Source organism: Siphateles boraxobius, unplaced genomic scaffold, assembly GCF_051911475.1.
Source record: "Siphateles boraxobius isolate OS27281-9 unplaced genomic scaffold, OSU_SipBor_1 41, whole genome shotgun sequence".
Taxonomy (NCBI): Eukaryota; Metazoa; Chordata; class Actinopteri; order Cypriniformes; family Leuciscidae; genus Siphateles; species Siphateles boraxobius.
This window is the reverse complement of record NW_027509042.1, coordinates 2,358,765-2,371,744: the sequence shown is the minus strand read 5'-3', so window position 1 is coordinate 2,371,744 and position 12,980 is coordinate 2,358,765. Positions and strand designations below refer to the sequence as shown.

Genomic DNA, 12,980 nt, shown 5'->3' with positions numbered 1-12,980 from the left:
ACGCAGATTATTTCTACATTTTATAGCTGTCAATTCATTAAAACAATGTATTATGTTATCTGCTTTAACATTAGTTATCTTGAACCTGCTGAAATGTTCCTATAAATATTTTCTTTCCAACTGTGCATTCTGAATAAAAAACAAATCTATTTCCCCACTATCCTGCAGCAGTGCAGTGCTCATCTTCTCATTAACAGTGTTTTCCTCGTACTGATCATATTTCATACCTGTCGAGTTTACATTTTTAATTGTCCATATATCGTGCGACAAGTCGATATATTGATTATCGTGACAGGCCTTGTAAAATCTGTGTGAGATTAGACAAAGTACTGCGTATTAGCACTCGACCCAAATTATTTTTGTGCAGATTATCTTGTGAGCAGGCTGACCGAGACTTAAACTTGTTGAAATTAAATTAAATCTTATTAAAATTAACTGGCCTGGCATATAAATGAATAGGTCTGTTAATGCTAAAAAAAATGTTTTACTGAACTTACTATTTTTAGATTGTGTATAAATTTGGAAAAACAAAGTTTTAATAAAATCCAGACAAAATTACTGTTTTTGTTGATTTTGTTGTTGTTGTTGTTGTTGTTGTTTGGTTTTTTTTGTGTGAAATTGAATTTGTGTGAAATTGCAAAAACATAATTTTCACAAACATAATGAAGTCTAAACATTAATATGTAGAATTTGCATTAAAAGCCATGCAGTATTTTTGGCAACTTCTTTTTCATGTTTTATTCTGGTTGCATTTTAGATTGTAGTGTTTAGCGCCACCTGCCAGTGTATATATGAACTACAAGACAGCAGTAAATTCTTTTCAGAAATGCACAGTATTGTTATTATGAGTGCTTATTATATTGTTTTTGTTCAGGTAGATTAGGCTATGAAAACATTGAAAAAATGGACTTGCAGTATGTGGTACGTTTTTGTGCAAGCTGTTCATAGGCGCATATTTTCTTTTTTAAAAATCACACTAATATCTAGAATAGAATTGACTGTGACTAGTTTATGTAGTTGGCGTACATCCAAAGATTTTATTTTCTGTCAGAAACAATAGGTTTAGTGAAATTGCACTCAAAATATTGTACTAATGGTCTTTCTTTCTTTTGATTCAGGCCATGAACTTGGTAAGTGTGGATTTGAATTGTGCGAATTATTGTTGACTTGATTTTTGCTTCGCTTTGCTTGGCTGTCCTGCACAGGTTCAGCTTACATTCAGCACTGCCATTATAAAGTCCTCTTCTCTGGCCTTGCGGTGTGCATAGATTGCTCATAATTCTTGTGTAAATAATGTGCCCGGCCATTTTGCTCTCTGAAGTTTCCATGTCGTCCCTCCGTTTTATGATGTACTGCAGGCTTTATAAATTTAAGAAACCTAATTGTGAGCCACCACTTATTGTGGTCATGCTTACGAGTCTTTTTATTATCTACATCCATTTATTGTGATGCAAAGTGACATGCTTCACGCTCAGCCTTTGGTAAACTGGAATTTCATGCCAAACTTATAGTTAAATTCTGCTTTCATTTGTGAGGCTTGTTTTTGATTGGGCATAATTTAATATCCTTGATGAAGGAGCTTGACCAGGATGTATTAGGTGAATGACTGTGGGCTAAAAAACAAAACTTGAAAGTGGTTTCAAAAACATGTTTGTTTGACATATCCCTGGCTGTTGCTGTTGCTTTGTTGGCTGTGCTATAATTGATATCTGTCAGATATCTGTATTGCTTTTGCTTTTTTCTTCTCATTAAAATTGAAAACCAGAGATGCTAGTTACACATGATTTTGAGAGGCTTTTAGAAAAAGTGCATGTTCAATATCCAATTACAATAACTGATTATCGAAATAGCCACATAATTATAGTGTTTGCAGTGCAGCACTGAATTGGTTATCTTTAAACATTATGCTTAGGGTTTGTTCTAAACCACTACCTGAACTATTAAAGTTTTGGGCTTAACTCAACCTGAACAGCTGAACGATAGTTTCAGCCTTAGATGTGCTGGAGAATTTTAATTTCTATAGACTTTATAGACCTACTTTTTGTAGGACTTGTATTGTTAGAATGTTCAGCGTTCAGACATCATCATATTTGCATACTGACTTGTGATTGGTCTTCTTTCTGACATCTGTTTGCATACTGTATTGAGATTTTTTTTTGTCCAATTCTTGCATCCATTTAACCATCTAAATCCGCCTTTATGCTGTAGAAATGCAAGGATACATGTTGATTTTCGTGTACAGCTGAAAGAAAACAAGACATGATAGGGCTGTCAAAATGGCTTAACTAAATTTGAATTTTATACTTAAATATTACAAATATTCTAATTATATTCTAACCTAAAAGGCCTAATTTCAGTAAGGGGAAAAGCTTTTGGCTTGTCTCCTGAGGCCACAAGAGGGCGCAATGAGCAAAATATTAATGCATCACATTAAATTGTTTATTCAAAGCAATGAAATGAAAGCATGACTGTCTGTACAAAATAGTGCATAACATTTAAAATAATGTTTGCAAATATAATTCTGTAAATTGCATACACAATTATGAACTAAACAACATCTTGTATTTATTCATAGTTTACTACAAAGATACGAAGCTCTGATCACACGAGTGCTTTTTTGAGATGCAGTGGAATGGGGAAAACCCGCAATGTTTTTTGAAAGTTGAACTTTTAACTTTACGTGGCATCTCTGTTGTGAGACGCGAGTGCAACAGTCAAAGATGTCTGTCTAGCGTTTGTTTACATAGAAAACAATGGAAAATCAGCACAGAAAATGCTTTCTGTGTGAACGGTTTGGTTATCGTTTTGATGTAACCAAGATCTGCATTGAACTTCTCTATTTATGCAATGTTTTGAATGAACAATGCAGCAGCATCGTTGCACCGTTTTTGCATTCGAATGTGGATTTTAATTTTAAATTCGACAAATAATTTAAATTGAATTTTAATTTGACAACCTTAACATGTGAAGCCTTAAAACATCAACTTACTCGAAACTTTAACACATTTCCTTTGCTGTCTTGCAAACACTGGAAATGCAGGTCATTTGGTTCTCTCTGATTTCCTATTATTTCCCCTTTTTCTAATGCTTTTATCTTGCTTTGTCATAAATCAGCAGGCTGCTTGCATTAAAATTAACAGTAATTTTTGCCATGAATTTGTCTGTATTTTCTCCTGGATTATTCTGCTCACCTGGGTCTTCGTCTCCCCAGGATCAAGCGTCCAAAGACAAGGCTCTCCAGAACATGGCGGCACTCTCCTCCGCTCAGATCGTGTCTCCGAGTCTGATCAAGACCTCTCTTCCTCCTCTTCCACAGTCCCCTTACCCTCCGTCTGCACGAGTACGCTTCAGATGCTTACTTCAAGATAAAACTATTTCAACAAATCATGAAGTGGTTTGATTGGTTTCGTTGTTTTGTTTTCCAGTTCTGGCCGACCCCCATCCCAGGTCAACCTGGACCCTCTCAGGAGTGAGTAACTCATGAACTCATACATTGTGTTTCTCGGTGTGTTTGTGTATCTGGCATATTTAATGGATCACGTTTTTATGTATCAGGCTGGTTCTTAAGCACAACCCAGGAAGAAGTCCTGGGCTTGGCCGCACCAGCTACGCGTAAGTTCCCTCCACAGAGCTTGAACTGATATTTAGCTAGCACTGCCTCACTGCTAGAGATGGGAATCGAAACGGATTTAACGATTATAAATCAGATTCCAGTTACACTTAAAATAGTGACTCATGAGTTGGAGACAGTGTCATTTTAGTATTATTTTGATATTATTAAAGAATTTATCATTTATTTTGAATTAGCTATTTAAAAAAAATAAAAATCCTTTTATTTTTAGTAATTACTTTTGTTATTAATCTTTGTGTTTTATAAATATTTGTATTTCGCTTTAATTTTAAGCTTTTTATTTAAATTTTAGTACTTCAACTTATTTATTTCAGTTCGCTGCTAAGGCAACATCTCTAATTTTCATTTTAAGTTTAATACGATTTTTGTCTCATTTTTTTTAGTTCAGCGTTCAATTTCTATTACTGAAAACTATTTTTAATTGCTTTGATTTAAGTTACCAAACTAGTTTTGATCTTATTTACCAAAAACAACATGGGTTTGACACTCATTCATTAAAATGATCTGACGACACTGGCCGCACTATTTTTTTCTGCGTCCAACTTAGGTGTGAGAAAGAAGGTCTGTTTATTGTCTTTGTACAAGATTAATATACACTTGGAAAACCAAGAAATATTAGGGAAATTCCTGTGCTTGGAAATACTATAAAAATTAATAAAATCATATTGTTATGGAAGCATAATGTAAATGATTCAGTAACACTTTACAATAAGGTTTTTATTAACTAACCATTAGCAATACATTTGTTACTGTATTTGTTGATCTTTGTTAACGTCAGTTAATAAAAATACAGTCGTTCATTGTTCATGTTTACAGCGCATTAACTAATGGTAACAAATACAACATTTGAGTTAAATAATGTATTAGTAAATGTTCAAATTAACATTAACAAAGATCAATAAATGCTGTAGAAGTTCAAATTAACATTAACAAAGATCAATAAATGCTGTAGAAGTGCAGTTCATTATATGTTAACTAATGTAGTAACTAATGAAACCTTATAGTAAAGTGTTACCAATGATTCTAGTTGTGCTTAGCTCTAAAAATATTTAACTGGCTAGAAATGTAATTTTTTTTAAGTACAATGTTATTAAACGATCAACTGAGAAAGTCATGGAAATTAATTGGTTAAATGTGTGGAAACTCCCAAACTAAAGATTTTCCTAGTCGACTGTTAGTTGTTCAAACAAGCCATTAGTCGGGGAGAAATACATTTATTTGGGTTAATGTTAATGCGAGCGGCCATGTAAAGCGGCTAACGTTAGGTTACTAAGTTTTTAATGATAGATCATGTTTAAGTTCGCATATCACCTTTTTGTGTTCATTCTTTACCATCTCGAAATGTTCCCACACTTTGAATTTTCCTGCCCGACATACTGTATTACCACATGGACCAGCCGTGTTAGTTTATCATGGCTACTCTCTCATCACATTCGGATTCAATTTCAAGCTCACAACTCTGATAAAACTTGGTTTGATTTTACTGTAGATTCAGAAGTGATGCATTAAAATTCCCTTTGCTTCGCTTCCCAAATTTTGATTCCCAGCCTTATTCATTGGCAACATACTGTGGTCTCAAGCCTCTGTTGAGATCTCTCGAGCATGTGTGTTATCAGACGTGAGCTAGCGCATGTGACTTTTGTCATGTTGCACTCGCTCACAGAAGTAGGTGAACTTACGCTTAGCTGATACGGCCGAAACGAACAGTTGTTGGATAAGTGAATTTTTTAAGGTGTGAAATGTACCACCTTGTATGCCAACCAAAAAAATGTCAGTGCATAAGAAAGGGTTCCCACAGTCATGGACAACAAGAAGATATCAGGGAATTTGTGTTTAGTATGACTTGAAAAGTTCTGGAAATTAATTAGTAAGTGATAATATACAGTCAGCTAGTCATTATCACAAAATTACCCCCATGTAGGGTGATCAGGATCCTTGTGGATTTTGGTGATAATGCCTGGCGTTTTGTTCAATATCCTATGTATTAAACTTCTATATACAGAATTAATAAATGTATGGAAAATAAATATTTGATTTAGTTTCAGAGATATTTTTTAAATAAAATAAGTCATGACCATTTCTATAATTAATACACATTTCCTAGTTATGCTCTGCTCTAAATTTTTTAATCAGCTAGATATTGCTCTTGTCTAGCATAAAACATGTTTATACAGTGATAGTTCATAGTGATGTTCGATTTGTGAGTGAATCATTCTTTTGAGTCAGTTCTTTCCAATTGATTCATTTGAACTGATTACCAATCAGTCTAAATGTTTTATTAACAAATCAAGTCTGAATCAAAAGTAGTCAAAAATGATTGGAAATGGTCAAAAAGTGTGGGAACCCTAATAAGAGAATGTTTAACCCAAGTTCATAACTTTAAATAATAACTTGAATTTGATTCTAACAAATCCTGAACACTTTTTCAGCATCAAGCCATTTGCACAATCTCCTTACCCAAACCTATCAGGACCCGTTCAACCCTTATCATGTAAGTGTACTAGTACACTAGTAGTCCATTTCGAGCACAGCTCACGCCTGCCACTATTTCTTCTCGGTTTATGTCTGTGGTTGAGTGTAACTGGCGCCCCCTTGTGTTTGTCCAGCATACGAGCCTCTGGCCCCTCCTCCCCCACCGGTGGCCACCGCAGTGCCCGTGTGGCAGGATCGCACCATCGCCTCCTCAAAACTGCGTCTTCTGGAGTACTCCGCGTTCATGGAGGTCCCGCAGGACCAGGACTCTGTGAGTAGAGAGGAGCTCTCCACACAAATGTGCTAATCTACAGAGTAGAGCCTAAAAAGAAGTGAAAATGCTTTTGGTTTGCATTGCTCTAACTTTTTTTTAAATTTTTCATTTCGTTTCAATGGTATGTTATCAGTATAAAATTGAGTAAAAAGCTGGATTAACATATATTTCATTATTTTCGGATTGCCTTTCGCTTTGGAGGTGACGTTATCTATAATGCTATTGATTTGTAGACATTTTAATTCATTCGTTTTTATACATTTCATTTTTTTTTTTATAAAGTCTTACTTTTATACTGTAATAAAAATCTTCCTTATTTTAGGTTTCATTAAAATTTACATAAAGGTACAGCTATTTCTACCATGATGCATAAAAACTTCACAATTTAAATGTACTTAGATGTCATCAGAATGCATAATGCATAAATAGTTTTTTTTTAACAAATGTTAGTAACTCTTTACATTAACATTAACAAACTTGATTGTTACAGCATTTATTAACCTTTGTTTTTAAATTAAAAAAATACATTTATGTTAGTTCACAGTGCATTAACTAATGTTATAGAAACAACCTTTGATCCTAAAAATGTATTAGTAAATTCTGAGATTAACATTAGCTAAGATTAATAAATGATGCAGAACTATTGTTCATTGTTAGTTCATGATAAGTAATGTAGTTAACAAATGAAACCTTATTGTACATTGTTACCAAAATATTTTTATAATCATTTTTCTTTTGATTTTGGGGTTTAAATATGACCTGGACATATTCCTAATGATTTGAAGACATTTTAATTAATTCAGTTGCTATACATATTCAATTTTTATTTTGCATCCTTCATTAAAAGACAGATATAGCAGACGGGGTGTATAGTTTAGCACTTTTATTTCAACCAATAGCGAAATTGGATTCAGAAATACAGACTACTCTTACATGAAATGAACTTTAATAACAACAATGTATTTTGCATGTCTATTTACAGTACAGCAAACACCTGTTTGTTCACATTGGCCAGACCAACCCCTCCTACAGCGATCCTCTACTGGAGGCGGTGGACATCCGACAGATCTACGACAAGTTCCCTGAGAAGAAGGGAGGCCTCAAGGAGTTGTACGAGAAGGGCCCTCAAAACGCGTTCTTCCTCGTCAAATTTTGGGTACGTCACATCAGCTACATCTCATTTAGAGCTGCACGATTCTGTATAAATTGAGAAGCATGATTTTTTTTTTTTATCTTATCACTCTTCCACAATTCTTAATAGACAACTAAACAAAATAACGTGATTTACTAGAGGTTCTGACACTATGTTAATCGCTGTAGTCTATTTAAAACATATTTAATTATTATTTTAAATTGTTTAGTGAATGATTCAATGACTCGCACATAAAGACTTCACTTTATTCCATTACTGGATCGATCAGCGTTTTTGAACGAAAGTTTTGAATGAATGATTCAATGAGAAATACATTTTTTCAGTCACTTATCGCCACCTACTGGTGTAGCGATGTACCTGATTCAATCTTTATTTGAAGCATTAAGTTACTTTCCAAAGGTGATTTACTCTATTTTGTTTGCTACCATAGACATCAGTGTTCATATCTGAACAATAAACTTTTATCCCAGTACTTCTGTAACCATTTGAATTATTGTAACACAGAAATAATGATACTGTGTGGTTGAAAAGACTGATTGTGAAGCCGTTTCATACCTATACATGCCAACGCAGATTTGAATGTTCGTCGGGATTGCACTTGTCAAACGTTTAACAGATGTAGCCGAATCAGTCATTTAGCAATAAGATCGCATGGGTGTTTGAATCGAGAACTCAATCTTTTAAGGATAAATCGTGCAGCTCTAATCTCATTTATGTGAATTTGACACATACCTACCTTGTTCTGTTTTTGTGTTATTGTTGTACACATGAACGATTCCTCAAAGCTTGAGTCTAGTTGGTTGTAGCATGGCATGCGCTACAGTACTGAGTGTGTTTTTTCTCAGGCGGATCTGAATAACAGTGGCGTCCAGGATGGACCGGGCTCCTTCTACGGAGTCAGCAGTCAGTACAGCAGCTCAGAGAACATGACCATCACCGTCTCAACCAAAGTGTGCTCCTTCGGGAAGCAAGTGGTGGAAAAAGTGGAGGTGAGTCTGATCGACAACACCATTGAAATGACTGAAAAGTGCTAGTGCTTCTCTTTTAAAAAGCCTTTTTGGATTTACAGACAGAGTTCGCTCGTGTTGAGGGAGGGAAGTGTTTGTATCGCATCCATCGTTCTCCCATGTGCGAATATATGATCAACTTCATCCACAAGCTCAAGCTCCTGCCTGAGAAATACATGATGAACAGCGTATTAGAAAACTTCACCATCTTACAGGTAAAAGGCCCAAGAATATTTCATAGTTGATTTTGAAAGATTGTTAACAGTCAAGCTTTCTACAGTTTATCTGTATTGTTTTATAGAGTTCATTTCCACCTAAAGAAATGAAAAGTACTTTTCATAACATTTACAATTGGGCATTAACTAAGAATTAATAAATAGTTTGTCAGATATTTTTTTCTGTAATTAATGGGAAACAAAAAATAAAATTATAAATATTTATATAGTAAAATTTGCAAAACTAACATTTAATTATTTTAATATACCTGCTGTTTTCTTTGATAAGAATCAATTTATATTTAATTCATACAGTGAAGACTATGCAGTGTTTTATTTTTAATAGGGCTGTCAAGCAATTACATTTTTTAAATCGAATTAATTACACAATGTGCCGATTAATTAATCTAATTAATTCCAAATTAATCACACATTAAATTTGACTGAGAAATGAAATGTATCCAAAAAAATACTTTAAAGTCATTATTGTATTAAATGAGAAAAGCATCAAATAAACAGTACAAAAGTATAAAAAAATACATTTTATTTGATTCAACATTTTATTAGACATTAACTTTAAAGCTTCAACGGCCATGATAGTGAGTACATTTTTTTTTAATTAATATGGAAATATGAAATACTTTTTTTTTTTTAATGAAATTATACTCTAATTAAGAAACCAAAACTACCAGTAGGTGGCGGTAAATGTCTAAATAAGTCATTGAGTCATTCATTCATTTATTCAATTTGTTCAAATGGTGGATTAATTCAGGAATGAAGTAAATGGCTCTCTTTCTGAATGGGCCATTGGATCATTAGTTCACCCGATTGATTCCCTCAAAACACAGATTCATTCAGAGACGTGAATGTTGCCCAGAGAAGCACAATCGTTCTGCTCTGGCTTTATAGGTAATATTCTCATTGGCAAAACTGAGCAATAGCAGACATTATTGTATCTAAATATAGCAAAATATTGAATTTTATGTATTGAACTGTGGTATAAAATCATTATCACGATTGCATATGTGCTATTCGGGATGAAAACGGCACTTATGTGATATATCTTAACTATATTATGATATAAATATAAGGCAAAAACTAAAGGTCTATAAAGGTATATAAGCTCTATCATGCAGCGAGTTGTTGTTAGTCACCAATCAACTGTATACAATTTAAGATGAACTACGTAATTCTGGGGCGGGTGCGTTGAATGCGTTAATAATTTAAACGCGTTATATTTTCCCATAACTAATTAATTCAAATAATTAATTAAATCTGTTATATTTTATATATATAATTTATTTTGGTCATATCGCTCACCCCTAAATGTGTGAAATAAACATTACACGTTTTTTTGTTGTTGTTGTTGTTTTTTTAAGAAAATGAAATCAGTGTTTTATTTTTCTGTAATAGAAATTCTCTGAATGTTTTTGTCTTCTCTGTTTGCATGCTGCAGGTGGTGACCCACAGGGAAACCCAGGAGACACTACTGTGTATAGCGTTTGTATTTGAAGTGTCGACAAGTGAACACGGGGCACAATACCACGTCTATAGGCTCATTAAGGACTAGCACGGCCGAGAGCTGTTCTGTCAACAGACTTCTGTTGCTTTGCACAGTCCCTCCGTCACACATATGGAGGAATATGCCAAATTGTCCAAACATCGGAGGAATACGCCAAAATGTTACACAAAACCAAATGTTTTGCTTCTGTTCTGATCCTGGTGCAGAGTTTGATTTGAGTCTTTGAGGACATGAAAAAATATAGTGTTACTCTGTTTAAAAAAACTTTTTTGTATTTGTTTTTAAATGCCTTAAATACAAAATGGGTCACATTGGTTTTGTTGCATATACAGATCATAGATGTCTTTTTAAGTTTTGTTGTGTCTCCATGGAGGGAATGTGAATGTGGATGGGAAAGAATGTCATGGAAGACAATGTGTGCCGTTTATAAGTGGTGCATGCAGCATTTTACAGTGATATAAGAAGGGTGAATCTCATGAAGAAATCTCATTTTACCTTTTAAATCAAAAGGTAAAAAATACCTAAAAGGCTGTTTTTAGGGGGGGGGGGGGGGGTAAATGCATTTTGACATTATTTTAATAAAGCATGTTGCCTCCCTAAATTCTTATCATCATAATGCAACAGAAAATGCTATTGTCATTACTCTAAAACACTAAAAGAAATCATCCTGTTTGAATGCAATGATTTTTCTTTAAGTAGCATAAAGGCAGTACTATTATTACTAGCATTACATTACTCAGAATTGGGAGGGAATGTGTTAAATTTTCATCAATATAAAGTCATAATGCAATAAAATTAAATAATGTTTTTTTCCCCTTTATTTTATATATATATATATATATATGAGAAGATTTTTTTTTTAAATTACTTTTGATTTTGGGGTGAAATATGACCTGGACATGTTCTTGACAGGTTTCATGAGATTCACCTGATTTGTAAATGAGGACCAGGTCGGCCAGCAGAGGGCTTACGTTCAGTTTTATTAATACAGGCCTACTGAAAACACACTGCAGTTTGAAAACCTTTTCCTGACCTAAAACCAAATAACATAAGATTTCAGTTCTGCAGATGCTAAAAATGTTTTAACACCTGTCGTTTGAACAACAGAAGAGGCGTCAGAAACCGTTTTGCAGGTACTAAAGTATTTTGAGTAGTTGACCCAAATGTGAGTGCCTTTCTTTAAAGAACACAAGTTGATTGATACTCTGAAGTGCCTTTTGACTACCTCTCGACGTAAAATAGTAGGAATAGATAAAGCGATCAATTTCTTTATGCTACAACATGACAAAGTATTTGACTCTGCTGTTCATTGAAGCTTTCTCAAGATGCGTGATCTGAGGAAAGGTCAAGCCTGACGCCGGTGAACGTGATCATCTGTCAGGTTCAATGTCACTCTGGTACAACACAGTTGCTGCCCATCGAGATTTGAAATGTTTAATCCTGGAACAATACCTCGATAGAGTTGCTTGTTTTTTGTCTTTTTAAATCTGAGAATGTTGCATTGCTGTCGTACTTTCTGGTGCTTTAAACCCTCAAAGGGAATGTTTGCATTTTCAAGCCGTTTCTTCTTTCTTTCATCTTCATCTTCACGTCGTCCCTGCACTGTTTACCTTCTACATTTACCCGTCGGATCCTTTTAGTTTTGAGTTAAACGTCAGTTTTTTTGTATTCCTGGTGTTGAAGTGTAAAAGGAAATGTCATTAATTTCACCATGTACGTCATCACAACTGTGTTATAGTTCTTATTGTTTGCGCATCTCTTTTTTTCAACTCCCTTTAGATGTAAAGTCTGTTTCTTTACTATTACTTATGGATTACATGAATGCACCAGGTGTTTGACATGGTTATGCATGTGTCATTTTAACAGTGCTGAACTGAGATCATGTGTGTCTTTTGCTACTACTGAAAATTTAACCATGTTTATTTTCCCCATAGAGAACTAAAAACTTGAATTTTAGGTCTGATTTGATGTTTTAAATACCCGTACTTGATAAAGCCATGTAGCATTTTTGTTCCACTTGCCCTTTAAATTCAAAGACAGCACAGTTTGTATGGAAATGTTCTTGGGATGGTTTTTAGTCATGAGTTGGCACTCACTAATAGCAGTTTTATGTCTAGATAAGTTTTAAAGGTACTGCTAATTATTGGGTACATTTAATGTATATTGGTACAATCTTAACCTGCATTTTCATGTTTGAACTTCAATGACGAGAGTTTCCTCAATTGTTTTTTTTCTTACAGGCTTTTTGTTTCCATTTTTATAATTATTGTTATTATAATTATTAATTTTATGTTTGCTCTTTGACTTTCGATTGATCCTATATGCATACATTGAAAATTTTGTGTGTTACTTCTGTTATTTTATGCCATAATCTAAGTGGTGTTGGCAAAAGCTTTCCCCTGTTTTTAACAGTTCGTTGTGGCCTTGGTTACCAGTTGTGCATTGCAGTTATATATCGAATATCTTCAATGTTAGGGGTTTGTACAATATAATCAAAACAATGTATAGCAATACCAATAAAATGGCATGGGTCTCCTTGGACCATATTTCTTAAAACACACTTACAACTTTGTAAAAGTGTCTTATTCTCTTTCACAACAATGAGGTTGACAAAAAAGAGAATATCTCAGAGCAACTTTCAAGAGGCAGAATTAAAATGTTGATTGTGTTTTGTAATGAATTCTCACCACTGCAGGTTTACTGACT

General features: G+C 34.0%; 1 protein-coding gene across 8 annotated transcripts in view; it reads left to right on the top strand.

Moving 5' to 3' along the window:
* tead3b (TEA domain family member 3 b) overlaps nt 1-10,588 on the top strand; it is a 39,508-nt gene extending 28,920 nt beyond the window's left edge. For 2 of the 8 annotated variants that reach the window (XM_077197801.1, XM_077197800.1), the window contains exons 6-15: nt 1,119-1,130; nt 3,212-3,340; nt 3,426-3,469; nt 3,556-3,612; nt 6,061-6,122; nt 6,238-6,374; nt 7,360-7,533; nt 8,376-8,519; nt 8,600-8,752; nt 10,209-10,458. In XM_077197801.1, the coding sequence (XP_077053916.1) occupies nt 1,119-1,130; nt 3,212-3,340; nt 3,426-3,469; nt 3,556-3,612; nt 6,061-6,122; nt 6,238-6,374; nt 7,360-7,533; nt 8,376-8,519; nt 8,600-8,752; nt 10,209-10,322 (1,026 nt within the window). In that variant the 3' untranslated portion in view covers nt 10,323-10,458. Of the gene's footprint in view, nt 1-1,118; nt 1,131-3,211; nt 3,341-3,425; nt 3,470-3,555; nt 3,613-6,060; nt 6,123-6,237; nt 6,375-7,359; nt 7,534-8,375; nt 8,520-8,599; nt 8,753-10,208 lie in introns of all 8 variants that reach the window. The other 6 variants (XM_077197805.1, XM_077197804.1, XM_077197803.1 and 3 more) reach the window with 3 other exon arrangements.
* Nucleotides 10,589-12,980: the final 2,392 nt, after the last annotated feature.